The sequence below is a fragment of the Miscanthus floridulus genome, chromosome 6 (genome assembly GCF_019320115.1).
Source record: "Miscanthus floridulus cultivar M001 chromosome 6, ASM1932011v1, whole genome shotgun sequence".
In the NCBI taxonomy this organism is placed as follows: Eukaryota; Viridiplantae; Streptophyta; class Magnoliopsida; order Poales; family Poaceae; genus Miscanthus; species Miscanthus floridulus.
Genome location: NC_089585.1, coordinates 79,257,309 through 79,271,847, shown reverse-complemented (window position 1 = coordinate 79,271,847; position 14,539 = coordinate 79,257,309). Strand labels below are relative to the sequence as shown.

The 14,539-nt window shown below is 43.8% G+C and overlaps 1 protein-coding gene and 1 pseudogene across 1 annotated transcript; one reads left to right on the top strand and one right to left on the bottom strand.

Moving 5' to 3' along the window:
- Positions 1-283: 283 nt before the first annotated feature.
- LOC136456197 (uncharacterized) lies at positions 284-3,184 on the top strand. The gene is made up of 5 exons (XM_066455979.1): positions 284-424; positions 960-1,106; positions 1,633-1,659; positions 2,781-2,855; positions 2,956-3,184. Exons 1-5 carry the CDS (start codon positions 419-421, stop codon positions 3,154-3,156), a joined length of 456 nt encoding a protein of 151 aa, XP_066312076.1. The 5' UTR covers positions 284-418; the 3' UTR covers positions 3,157-3,184.
- An 8,923-nt stretch (positions 3,185-12,107) lies between these two features.
- Positions 12,108-12,843, bottom strand: LOC136460737 (cytosolic sulfotransferase 15-like; annotated as a pseudogene).
- Positions 12,844-14,539: the final 1,696 nt, after the last annotated feature.

The following is a 14,539-nucleotide window of genomic DNA, read 5'->3' as shown; positions in this document are numbered from 1 at the left end:
ATAAGAACTTTATTTTTAGCATTTGGTTGGTCCTACTATGTGCTTCTTTGGTTCAATTACACACATCTATGTTGGTTAGCTTGTCATTCTTGAGCTAAACATACTTGTAGTTCAGACATTAATGCATTTATTTTCCATGCGTCGTTATCTAAACACTGAGCTTCCAATAAGCCTCTCTATCTGGAGCTTATCCAACTACAGCTTTCTAGGTATATTTTGGTGGTGGGGTGAGAAACTTGGCTCTTGATACAATTGGTCACTATGTCAGCCAGAAGTATCACAACAGAGTTATTCAGGTAGTCCTACACTCATACTGTTTTGTCAGGATCTTTGGTGCTTGAGTTTTATATCGTCCTGGAAGTTGTTTTGACTTGATAAACAGAAAACTTTCAAGACGCTCAAATTGGTAACTTATAGAATGAAGGTAAAATGATCTCAACATCTATGTGCCTCATACCTTTGTATCAATGCAACAACAATTATGATGTCAAGTGTCAACTAGTGAATACTGTGATTAATCACTGTGAGTTATGTTTCTTGATATCTGAACAGGCCTGTAGCAAGCATGTAACTTTTCTTTCCTACATGAACAAAGTCACATAATGGTAGTATGAACATATGATTTGGGTTTTTGGCTCAGTTTGATTATTCCTGCTTTCTGACAAACTGGTCTTTTTGTTCGCCACAATTTGGTGATTCCAGCTTTACAGGTTCTAAGAAACTGTTGTATTATTATTTTTAATAATGCTTTGGTATCAAAGTTAAATGAACTGAAAAAGGAAACAAAATAGTTTAATCAGGATGCCACCAAGACCAAAACATGCTTTAAACGTGGCTGTTGTGTTGGGTTTTCCATTTTCCAAAAAGACCACAAAATGCAAATCTTCATTTTCTCCTTTTCCATTACTCAGTGTTTTCCTTTGAATGGATATAAGTTCTAAAATTGATATCATGTACAGCATGAAGCTGGTCACTTCTTGATAGCATACTTGCTTGGAGTGCTTCCAAAAGGATACACAATTACAAGCTTGGATACACTTATCAATCAAGGATCGCTTAACGTGCAAGCTGGAACAGCTTTTGTGGACTATGAGTTCCTTGGAGAGGTTAATTCAATTAACTTCTGAAAACTTCTTAATCTTCAAATTTTGGATAAGTTACTATTTTCTACAAGTAACAAACACTTTCCACTGATTTCCATCTGAATGTTGAACTAGCTCATATATTGAGTGAACAGAAACTTGACAAGTTGGTTATGCATCTTGTATGCTTAGATTTATCCGCAGACATGTCCGCACCCCTTTGTTTTAGATCACAGATTGAACTCCAACCCCATGGTTTCATTGGAATGATGGCCAGAATTTGCATAACTTCCTCCAGTCAAATATTTCATGAGCATCCTTAAGACGAAGAAAGCAGATCGGATTATCTGCATCAGTTGAATGATTCAATACTCTTGGCTGACAAATTTCCACATGTAGTTTTACAAGAACTTATACTTTGGAGTGCATAGTTCATATTACCAGTTATTCATTTTTGTGCAGTTAACTTACTGATGTATATCTTTTTAAAACTATAAGCACTGCACAGTGTTGAATAGTTTCTAGACTAATGGTTATCTTTTTCTTTCAGATCAATACAGGCAAGCTATCTGCCACGGTGAGAGTTCCTAGAAACCTTTGTTTTATAAAAAGCAGGCTGCCTCACTTTAGTATGTGATTCATGATGCCGCAGCATACACTCAAGTCTCAACCAGTATAATATCTACAAAAAGTCTAATATATGCTTATGAAATATCATCACTGAAGTTTAGGATTTGAAGAAGTTTCAGGGATACTAGTTTTATTTTAACAAATGCAAAATGTTAAATTTGGACCAACTTTATTGATTTTGTAAAATTTAAGGACAACTATTAAGACTGTTGCATATGCCATGAATATGGTTTTCTAGAATGGTCACCCGCAACTATTAAAACTGAATGGTACCCACAAAGAATGCTTTGAAGACTGATTTGCATGTATATGATCCTGCTCTAGTCAATTTCCATGTAAGCTGGTCCTGCAAAACTATAATCTTCCACCAAGGCCGAAATTAACAGATACTCTTCAGTGGCCTAACCTGTTGGGGCAACTTTGATATTCAGCAGCGATTTGAAAACCCTGAGCAACAATCCTTTGATTGGTAGTCCTTTTGGCAACTAGAGGTGAGGTGCCAACTCACTCAACATACGACAAAGCAACCAACAACCTGACCAGAATTTGATATCTCTACCATTTTCGACCAGGGGTATTGCGGGCAAAAGGGCTTGGGCGCTGGGATGAACCTCAGCCTGCATACCTGACCAAGTCCTACTTGGATTTTTTTTGCAACCACAGCTACCTCATTAGACAAGCTAACAAAGAGTAGTTAAATTGTGAATGCCTGGGTCACCATAGTCAACTGGCAAGGACTCTCCAAGCGTCCAAGCCACAAGACAATTTTTGTTTCCTTAATCTAAAAAAGCCACAAGACAATTGCCGCCATTTTCGCCTGCTCTTCATCCTTCCAAAGAAATCCCCGTCTCTGCTTATCACTTGCTTTGATAGCCCATTTAGGAAGATCAAAAGCAATCATGAGATAAATAGGGACTGATGTCTTCCAGCTCTGTTCCATATGTGTGGCCTTCCACCCAGGAGACAAATTGAACATTACCTGTTAAAACTAATTGTTTGTGTAATCTGGATTATTTTGTTGCCATTCAGTGTTTTTTATGTCACCGAGCATTGTTTTACTTCTTGCAGATGGTGAACAAGTTCTCGTCAACAGAGTATCTTCTGTACGGACTTGCAGAAGGAGGATTAGCTGACATCAATAAGGTCTGTGCTGTAAGCATCAATTACTACTTCTACTGGGTTTGATAGGCATCATATTTCACCGTATTTTCTGTTTTGTGTGTCCCATTTACCTTATGTACAGCTTGATGGATTGCTCAAGAGTTTGGGTTTCACCCAAAAGAAAGCTGATTCACAGGTGAGATGGGCTGTGCTGAGTACTGTTCTCATACTGCGTCGCCATGAAAAAGCTAGATCGCGGCTTGCAGAGGCAATGTCTACAGGGAAGTCAGTGGGCTCTTGCATCCAAGTCATAGAAGAGTGTATAAGCACTGACGATATTTAACGCAGATGAAGTTAACAGTTCACACTAATGTTCCTGGGCCCTAATTCCCTACAGGCCTTCCGTTGTCTCAATGAGTCCGTTCGTTGGGTGATGTCTGGCTTGATAAACCTGACTGATGCTGGTTTGTTGTGAGAGAAAAACACTGTATCATGACTGATAAATCCTGGCTGAAACCAACACGCGAACAGGTTGAATGGCATATAGGTTCAGACCCATATTATCAACAACAAATCAAGGGTGAGCAAGGAATGTATTCTATTCTACATGTTAGTGGTTCTTGCACCCTGTTTGGATATGCTTAAAATCAGATTCTAGGTGGAATTAGGCGAGAACCCACCCAAACGTCTTGATTAGTTTTTTATTCTCCTGAAGGAATCTTGTACCGCGAGCCCGCATGCTTGTTTCTTCCACCGCGAGGCTTCTTTTCATCGACACCCCTTCTCCGGATGCCCCTGAGTGCTACGGTTAGCCACCGCTCTAACCCGTGCTCGCGGCTGAGCCGCTGCCTGCTATAGCTCCCTGCTCGCTCCTCCGCCAGGACGAACGCCTCCACTGCACCACCCGCTCTTGAGGGTAGGGATGAAATTGGATCGGATACAGATAGATATCAGTGAACTTGCATTCTATCCCATATATTTTCTCGGATCTCGGAACTGGATACGGATATCGATATCTATCGCATATACATATACATCTCAAATCTGATTTTGAGTGTTCGGATTCGAATACGGTACGGATATTAAATATTTAGATTCAGATACCGACTATCCGTGTAGGGTTTTGACCCTTTCGTGACGATGAATATCAGGTACTTGAGGGCTCGCCCATGTGCAACCACTTCCTCATCGACCGAGATTATCCAGCTCCCGTGGTCAATCGGTTGGTCTTGAGTGCTTTGCCTTTCCCGTGCCACCAACTCCCTTATCGATGCCCAAAGTTCATGTAATAATCCGTTAGAAACCATAGGGCAAAACACAAACCTTTTGTAATAATCCACCAAAAACCCTAGGGCAAAAACACGAACCATTTAAAAAAATTTCACAAAAAACCCTGAATGGTGTTTGACCATGTAGATTAGTAGCCTTAGTTGCATAACTATTCTAGACAAAACCTCAATGCAAGCATAAGCATTTAATATTATATTTATATTTGAGTTGACACTTCAATGGATTTTGATCGCCAACAACGAGAAAAGATATTATTTGAGAATAGGATGGGAAAAGGAAAAGGACCCTGAGGTTACCGTCGGCTGACCCAGCTAGCCTGTTTCCCACACCCCTCTATGAGGCCCAACGGGCTTATGGAACAGCCTAGCCCAGCCCGCGCTCCTATTTTCCTCTCACACTTCCTGACGGTGTAGGGTCCCATGGTGCCCGCATGGGCGCATGGTATACAGCCGACGGATGGTCAACCGGCGTTGGATCAGAAATATCCCCACCAGTACCTTCTCTCCTCAATAACCTCACATCTGCTTTCTTCACGCCACCGATAGGCAGACCCCACACAGCCACTTGGAGCATGACCAATTGTTGAGTGACCCCGCTTGCGGATCCACGGGCCCAGCCAAAACATGTCCACCTCCGGTTTCCCAAAACGCGTTGACTATGCGTTGGAGCGCTTCCACACACGCTGGTGCACGAGAGAGAGATAAAATACGACATTACAATATAAAAATTACACAATCTCAACGATAGAAGCTAGCACGGAAAAGTGGTTTCCAAGCCCATCACAGCATGTCTAGAATAAAACACCTTGAAATCACCGGCCATAGCAGCTAAAAAGTGCTATTACAGTATCTCAAGAGCACATGCTGCAACATAAAGAAAATAGCCCGTGTTTGAAACATCAGAATATGTTTTGCGGAAATGTCTCAATTTTGTTTGATGCAACATGGGAATCCATCCGCTGGAACATCCAAAGTCACCAATTGAAACATCATGATATGTATTGCAACTCGAAGAAACAAATAACACACAATAATAATGCAAAAATAGTTCCTACAACATCACCGATGGCACCTCCACGCTGGCGTCTGCCCAAGTCATCGTGCTTGTCCGCGATGGTCAGGTTGTCTACATCACACCACCCATCGGAAGCAGCTGTTCTCGATGCTTGGGGACGCCTAGATTGGTTACCATCCTCGCCGCCCTATGTACCTCAAATCGGTAGTGACGGTTGCAGGATGTGGAGCAATTAAAGGCTACGAGTCAAGGGAGAGGGGCTCAACAAGACATGGAGGTGGGGTGTGGTTAGCGAGCGAGATAGATGGGAGGCATACCGCAAAGGCGTTAGATGGATTTGATTCTTTCCGGGGATGTCCAGATGCTAGCAATTTCGATGGCGGAAAGAAACATAGGCCATGTTCGCTTATCTTATAATTCGTCTTTTCCAGCTTGTTTTTTCAGTCGGAACATTGTTTTTCTCTCACAACAAATCAGTCGGAACAGTGTTTTAGCTTGTTTTTTCAACGAAACGAACGGGGTCACAGAGAAGAACAAAGTCGTAGGTGGACCCCTTGTAGATATTATTGTGCCCTTTTGTCCTCATGAGCTGCTACCACACGAAGGCGTCCGTAAGATCTGATTCCATTCCGGATGTCCATATGGTAGCATTTTCGACCACCGGAAATGCTGTCACCAAAGACGGCATATCTTGTAGTACATATAGGAAGCAACAAAAGTATGCCGACATTATTATTATTAGTTATCTACAAAATGGAATTTATGTTATTCTCATTATTTGTAATTGAGATCCGTGAATAATTACACAATTGCTACTGGACAATGAAATTTTTACAGTACCTGATGGATGATGACTAGACTACTTTAACTCACTTGAAGTCATATCACATCAAACTTGAAGAAGAAAGAAAGAAAGAAAGAAAGTTGGAGTCCCGGCGGCCGGTCAAACTGATCGTGGACGACGTCTCGAGCATATAGCTGATAGCCAGCGAACGGGAATCAAGACACTACTCCCTCTTGCTTTGAGCTTCCAGCAGGACACGACCGTCATGAGCTATTGGAGAGAATGGGTCCGTTTGGTTGGACTTTTGGTTTTGGCTTTTGATCCTAAAAGCTAAAAGCCCAATCAAAAAGACTGTTTTTGGAGGCTGTTTTTTCAGAAGCAGCTGCTTTTCCGTAGTATATTTTTTAAAGCTGGTTTGACCCTACTTTTGGCTTTTGGCTTTCTGCTTTTTGAAATTTGTGGAATAAAAAGCTCTTCCATAGTTGTTTCAAGAGAGATAAAGATAGAAACAACTTTTAGTTTTTCTACAGCTCATAACCTATAACAACTTTTCCACAGCTCACAGCCCACAGCAGCTTTTTCCCACAGCCACGACTCGACGAAACACACCTTATATAATCTACAGTTTGCAAAAGCTGTTCGATAGTACAGCAGAACAAAATTCAGTGGACGATGTAGGTGACGAAGAGCGCGAGGAGCATGAGGACGTACGCGACCCCCTGGTCGATCGCTTTCGCTGCGAAAAAAGAAAGTAATAAGGCAACAGATATGAAATATATATTAGCATTATATATCTCACTGCATGCATGGTTGATTGGTTCTATACTTGCTTGTATCTTTCGAAGAGAAAATATGAAGACGAAGACGAAAACCAAGCAGCAGCTGGTATAGAGAGAAGAACAGAACTCACGATCCACTCTCCAGTTGCCGGCACCGGCGCTGGCACGACCGACCGGAGCCGCCACGGCCGTTGCTTGGCAGAGGCAGGGGTGCAGCAGCGTCGCGAGCCTCGGCGTCAGCGAGCTCATCATGAATAATGATGGACTCTCGACGATTACTCCTAGCTAGCAGTACGCCGTCTGCTGGAGGAGTGCTGGTTAACTACAAGCTCTGACTGATCGATGAACGGAGCTAGACTCTGGCTGATGATAGCTGTGGCGGCCGATCGTCGCGGCGGTGTGCATGTGCATTTATACCCGGCCGAGGGGCGAGGCTGGCCGGCCGCGTAGACTCGGTGATAGGCCGGCGGGCCGCGCGTCTGTGGCCACGAGGCCCGCGGCCGGCAGGGGCCAGGTGCAGGTGGGCCCAGACCGATCGCCGATCGCGCGCGCATGTCAAAGTTGGCGGGAATCGTCCGTGACGACGTGCGTGGTTTGCTTTGCTCGCGCACGTTTGTGGACGCGGTCCGTTGTTTTGAGCTCGCTCGCTCTGAGGTCTGCCGCCCTCTTCAATTTTCTTGGAAGAAAACGTACGCACACAATGACACGACTGAGAGGTGTACGTGTCAATTGTCATGCAGCACGACAGTTGGTCATGCAGCACGACAGTTGGTAGATACGTATGGATATCTTCTACAACTAAAAAGAACTGTAGATTTTTTTTTTTGCGATATTTATTTTGGTTCGTCCGTCTGTCCACGCCTGCGATCCCCGTCTGCTTTGAAGGAAACAAATCGATCACCTGAGGCCACATGCATGGAAGGAAACAATAATCATGCATGGAAGGAAATAATCATGCGGTGCCCCTCTCTCGCTCAGTCAGATATCTTTCATCTCTCCGTACACCAGATCATATGGTACTGTCCATAATTTAGAGGGTATTAAATTTAGGCTGGGTGTATAGTAGGTCATCTAGCTTTATTCTTGCAACTTCTATCTCTTTATGTGTTAGTCTTTGTCAATGATATAATTTATTCGCAAAGCTCAAGCAAGACAATTGGCAAAGATCAAGCAAGACGACTCAATGAGGTTGGTCCTTAATTTTAGTGTTTACAGCATGTAGACCTGAAATTAAAAAGTGGCTGCTCCTTGAGAACATCAGTGGTGCCAAATAAAAGATATGCAGATTATACATGGTGAGACTGATGAACCTTCTGCAATTTTCTAAACGAATATTCTCATTATTAGTATACAAGTCTATTCCCCTGCGTTTCTTCGTGCTCTCATTAGCATATAATATGAAAGTATTGTTGTGTTCATCACGACTTCTAGTTGACTACTTTCATTAGCATGTATATCCTCTGCCCTAAATATAAGTCGTTATGGGATACGTGCAGGTCCAACTTTCTCAACTTTGACTAGATTTGTAAAAAAATATGTACAACATTTATATCTCCAAATAAATTTATTATGAAAATATATTCGATGGTCTATGTAATGATACTAACTATGTATTATAAATATTAATATTCTTTTATATATAATTAGTCAAAGTAAAAAAAAAGTTGACTTCTCGGATGGCGAGAATAAATTCTATTTTGGGACAGAGTGAGTATATGAAAACAGTGTTGAAAATATTTTAACAATCAAGTTTGTCTGTCTGATTGGTAAGCTTAGACATCATAATGGCATAAAAAATTTTGACTCTCATGGACAAATGGCAACTTTAAAGTTATGATATTTTTAAACGGTGGACAATAAAGACTATCTTAGACGTTCTGGCATTATAGTATATACGTGCAGCCACATAGGCATGGTGGTGCAAGTGAGCAGCCAGCAGGAGTCGAGAGTTAGGGGGTGTTTGGATCATAGGACTAAACATTAGTTCCTGTCACATTGAATTTTTAGATATCAATTAGGAGGACGAAACATGAGCTAATTATAAGTTATGGCTAATTCGCTTGCCAGCGCCGTGTACAGGATGGTATGAAGATGTGGTGGAACTTATTCGTTGATTTGTTGCCGTACGAAAGAAATGGATATCGGAAATATCTTCCTGTCGGTATAAAAAATGATCTTAGCCGCATCACGGAAAGATCTACACAGTAGAGTTTGTGAGCCTGCGACGCCACGCTCCCTGTGACTATGTAAATTTCACGAACCTAGCTTTTTGGATTAAATGTTACTCTAACGTCGGTCATATATTTTTACAGTATTGTTATTGTATCGTGCGATCCGTGTGTTTTTAGTATAAAAGTTTAGCTGTCCCATAGCAACGCACGGACACGAACCTATTTGCATATATACTCGAACCTGTGTGTACATGATTATATGGAGATGCAACGGAACTTATTCTTGGATTTATTGGCGTAGGAAATAAATGGATATCGTATAATTCTTTTTGCCGATATAAAATATTATCTTAGCTGTATCACGAAAAAATCTATACAGTAGAGTTTGTGAGCCCGCGACGTCGCACTCTCCGTGACTGTGTTAATTTCACGAACTTTGCTTTTTGAATTAAATGTCATTTTGACGTCGATATTTAATTTAACAGAATTGTTATTTTATCATGCGATCCGTGTGTTTTTAATACAAAAAAATTTAGTTATCCCGTAACAAATTACGAGCACGCTGCCTACTGAAGAAGAAAAATTGAAATAATGATTGGTCCGGCCCGGGTCATTCGATGCATGCTGCGGTACTACCTACTACGGTTCTTGCACATCCATCTTCCACTCTAGGAGTACGTGTCCCTTCTTTTTCTAAAAAAAAAAGAAGAAATAAATAAAGATTGCAAGCGCATCTACTTCCCTATGTGGCGGGCGCTAAGCCGCCAAGTCTTGGATTGTACATATATAGCGTTAATCAAGGGAAATAAATAGCTATGCGCCAAGCTAGACCTTGTCATTGTGTCCCTTTTCTTGGCCCACTAATTGGCGTATATATACTCATACACAACCAGAAAATAGTGTTCTCAACCATGATGCAGCGAAAACTAATTTGACTAAGCACATAACTAACTTATTTTATTATTTAACCGAGTACAACTTTACCATCCTAGTGGGGAGCGGGGAACTGACGTCTGGCGGCACCATTTGAATGAAGTGTCCTCTGCTTAGTTTGCAAGTATGTACGCCCATTCCCTAAGTAGAGCTGACACCCCACTGACAATTTCATTTTTCCGGTTTGGTTTAGTAACTAAAACAAACCGAAAAAAAAATGAACTGTCAGTTTCTTGGTAGTCGGTGTTGGGTTTGATCCTGGTTTTCATTTTCTGTTTTTGGTTATATTTCTACACGTTCCTAGTGGAACCTCCTATTTATCTTATGCAAGATGGATGATATCCATATTTTTTAACCCATCAGTCCTATGATTCTGGTTTCTTCCTCTCTTCCGGTAGCCCATGTGCTCCTCCATGGTTTTCGTAGTATTCACTCTCTCACATGTTCCACTCCTCCACCTGGGTCTTGGCTACCCCACTACCACCCTCCCTTCCACTTCTTATCAGTGGCCTATATTGTCATATATTGCCACCTAACTCTTGTAACCATAGTTCGACCAACCAACCGCTCGCTGATAGTCATCCTTGACGCTTGTATAATCCATCATGTCGTCTTCCTCTCTTCCTAGCTGGCGATCTTTGTATGGGACCAGTTTTTTTCCTAGCGGCCGCGGAGCTCCGATGAACCACTAGCGTGGGCACGGCAGCTGCCTTCTTCCCCTCCCCCTCCTTCTGCAGCGAGTCCGCCCATGGAGCTCCCCCACCCTAACCTAGCCCGTCAATCTCCATCGCTGCCAGGGCCCCTCAACCATCTTGCCGTCATCCCCACCGTCTGGTCGGCCTTCCTCCCTCGAACCCCCTTCTATGTCCGCCGGAGATGGAGAAGAAGAGAGGGAGAGTCAGAGAGAGAAGACGTTGAACTTACCCGACACCGGCGAGGTCCTCGCCGGAACCCTAGCCGTGGGCATGGGCGCAGGCGCAGGCGCATTGTCTGACGCATAAACATAACAGTAGCAGGCGATTGCGAAGGAGTATTTCTGGATGAATCTGTCTTTGGAATACCGAGTGTTGGAGGATGGTCTCTCCACACTCGATTTTTTTTTAAACACCAGATCGGACCTGAACGGCTCTGATGGAATCCCCAGCCCCTCCTCTCTCTGCACACATAATTTTTTTTTTCTATAGTTAGACAAAGACAAAAAATAATAATATTTACGCTGACAGAAAGACAATTAACAAGTCACGTTTTTTTCTATAGTTGGACAAGGACAAAAAATTAATATATATATTGACACAAAGACAATTAACAAGTCACATTTTTTTTCTATAGTTAGACAAGGACAAAAGACTAATATATGTTGAGACAAAGACCATTAGCAAGTTACAATTTTTTTCTAAAGTTAGACAAGGCCAAAAACTTAATATATATGTTGACACAAAGACAATTAAAAAGTCATATTTTTTTCCAATAGTTAGACAAGGACAAAAAATTTAATATATATGTTGACACAAAGACAATTAACAAGTCATAATTTTTTCTATAGTTAGATAAGGACAAACAATTAATATATATGTTGACACAAAGACGATTAATAAGTCATAATTTATTTTCCATAGTTAGATAAGGACAAAAATTTAATATATATATATATATATATATATATATATATATATATTGACACAAAGACAATTAACAAGTCATAATTTTTTTCAAGGACAAAAAAATAATATATTATAACACAAAGACAATTAATAAAAAAAGACAGACCCAGTGCCGGAGGCTCCTACATGAGTAGGGTCTGGGGAAGAGAAAACCGAGCCAAACCTTAAAATCTACGGAGAGGCTGTTTCGAATCCGTGACCTATTGATAAATTATAAAAAAATCACACGAGAATAAATACAACGTGCGGCTGGAGCTGTACGTGGCGTACACGGACGCGCGGACGTACACGGGTGTACACGCGCGGACAAATCACACGGACGTACACGGGCGTACACGAACGCGCGGCTGCCACGTCGTATAGACTGGGCCCTACACATCAGAGGCACAAAAAAATCGAGTGTGGCCGGCTGCCAAAACACGCGAGTGTGTTATAGCTTTTCTGTGGTAACAGTACTAGTAAACCTTTTATGTGGAACCAAAAATCCCAGAAAAATCAATTAAACATCGATTATTTTTTAGAAGAGTTTAGGCGTACAGGTGAAATACGAAACTTCGGGAAACAGAAATGATGACTTGATCTTTATTCCAAACTGGTGCGTACTGATGACAACTGACAAATTAAAAGGCGGCTAGAGGCTGATGAGCACACTGATCGAAACGCTAGGCGCTGGTGAGGCCGGAGCCCTGGAACTTGGAGCGGGTGATGGCGTCGATGCGCTGCGCTGTCTCTGGAGACAGATGGTTCATCCAGTCCCCCGCCACGCGGCGCCGGAAGAATATGCTGTTGTCCACCGCGCCGATCACCGCCAACTCCGTCTTACCATCTTTGGTCGCCCTCAGCTCGTTCATGCGCTCGAACGCGCATAGCCTAACGATGGCGTCCGCGGCGCTGTCCTCGCCGGCACCGAACGGGAGGCCAACGAATTCCGCAAGCCTCCGGACGTGCGCCGCGGGGTCCCTCTGCATCTCCTCGTACCTGAAGAAGAGCACCTGCTCGGGCCGCGCGAGGTGCGCGCGCCAGTACCCGAGCACGTGCTCCCAGTACGGTCCCAGCGGCGTCACGCCGGCGCAGTACTGCTCGGCGCGGCGAACTCGACCGAGAGGGGCTCCTTCCCTTTCTTGGCCCTGACCTTGTTGATGGAGTGCCACAGCGAGACGAATGTGTCTTTGGGGTCGCGACACACGTAGACTACCTTGCAGTTGCAGCCCGGGCCCGGCGGCGTGGCGACGACGACGGACCTCGGCAGCGCCACGAACGGGACGTGCGTGGCGAAGAGCCTTGGGTCCGGAAGCTTTCCGAGGTCCGGGACGCGACCGCTCGTGTAGAGCTGGAACTCCAAGAACGGCATGCACTCGTGGGGCCCGAGGGTGTGGAAAGGGTGGTCGGCGGCGTCCGGGGGGGGGGGGGGGGGGGGGGGGGGGGGGGGTGCTCTGCCCGGTGCATGGAGCCGTAGAGGAGTGTTTTGATTCACGTCGTGCCAGACTTGGGCAAGGTGGCGACCATGATGTCCGTGGGCCGCACGGAGAAGCAGGCGCCGGCGACCATGGCCCCGACCATGACCCCCTGGTAGGCGTGCCAGCCTTGGCCGTGGAGGAAGAGCTGACCGAGGCCCAGGCCATTCGAGCTCGGCAGGGAGGAGACCAGGTTGGTGAAGTGATTGTAGAGTTGTAGGTTGGCTTCCGCTTGCGCATCGGCATCTTGCTCGGCTACACTTTGCCGGCAGGAGGACATGGCGGACTGGCGGGGCGTCCCAAACCACTAGCTAGGTTCAGTAGATTGCATGCGAACTCTAAGGCAGTAGAAGCGGAGTGTGTGTGTACGGGGGACCATATGCACTGTGTTCAACAACAACATCTGCTACACGCAAAGGATTTAATACATATTTTTTTTCCTTCTCCAAAAACAGGATTCAAAAGAGAATCCTTTCTGCAAAATGGGTTCTAGGAGAGGATTCTCATATTTGGGTCATACCACTCATGTCACCTAAAAATAGATCTTTTGTATAGGTACTCTGTTGATATCCATTTTAGATTTGGGTCTTGCACTAGATCTCTTGATGGAGATAGTTTAGCATCTAAGATTTGCTAAGGCAGAGGCTCTGCGTTACGGCGAAAACTACCTAGATCTGGATCGTACGTAATGTCTCTGACTGATGGTGAACCGAGCTAGACTCTGACTGATGATAGCTCTGGCGGCCGATCGGCGCGGCGGTGTGCATGTGTATTTATACGTACCCGAGGGCGCGGCCGAGGCCGTCGGGCCGCGTAGACTTGGACTCGGTGCTAGGCCGGGGAAAAAATTGGGTGCATGTGTATATTTACTACGTACGGTTCTTGTACATCCATCTTCCACTCTAGGAGTACGTGTCCCTTCTTTTTCTCAAAAAAAAAAAAAAAAGACTCCAAGCGCATCTTCTTCCCTATGTGGTGGGCGCCAAGCCGCCAAGTCTTGGACTGTACATGCATCAAGTGTCAAAGGGAAATAAATTAAACTAGGAGGTAACCCCGCGCAGGAGAGTAACAATATACACAATGTATAACAAATTTAGATGCAGTGGCAAAGGCGGTATATATCAGTCAATTATGATTTAAACAGTGTCCCTCCATTTCAACACATTGCACGGGCTAGAAATGCAGGAGGAATAAGTCGTCCTTTTATTGCCTAATAGCATATAAGCTGGTACAAATGTGTATGTATGTCCTCTTGCATACCGAGCCGCAAAAAAAGTCTGCATACAAAGGTACTTGAGCAAACATACTGCTGTTACATATGAATAGCATAACCAAAATAGGTAAACTCGCTAAGCTGCTAAAATAATCGCTACCCTTGTCAAATTGAAAAAGTATGAAGAACACATGGTGGAAGGATGTCCTGACGATGACGCCAAGAGGTTGGAGCTATGAGCATTGTAAGCCTTTGATAAGTTGACTGATCGAGCCTGACACAATGCGGTCATAAGATCAAACTATGAATTGAGAGATGTGGAAAAAAAACTACAGCAAGAGTGCAGAGGTGAGTATTCAGTAAGAGCATAAGGCAACGGAATTATGACAAAGCACACCGCAAAAGTTGCAAACTTTGCATAATGATG

What these genes read in the sequence shown, in the direction of transcription:
- LOC136456197 (XM_066455979.1), top strand. An exon ending in CAGGCAAGCTATCTGCCACG is followed by an intron (nt 1,660 to 2,780) that starts GTGAGAGTTCCT and finishes TACTTCTTGCAG; the next exon opens with ATGGTGAACAAGTTCTCGTC. An exon ending in GATTAGCTGACATCAATAAG is followed by an intron (nt 2,856 to 2,955) that starts GTCTGTGCTGTA and finishes CCTTATGTACAG; the next exon opens with CTTGATGGATTGCTCAAGAG.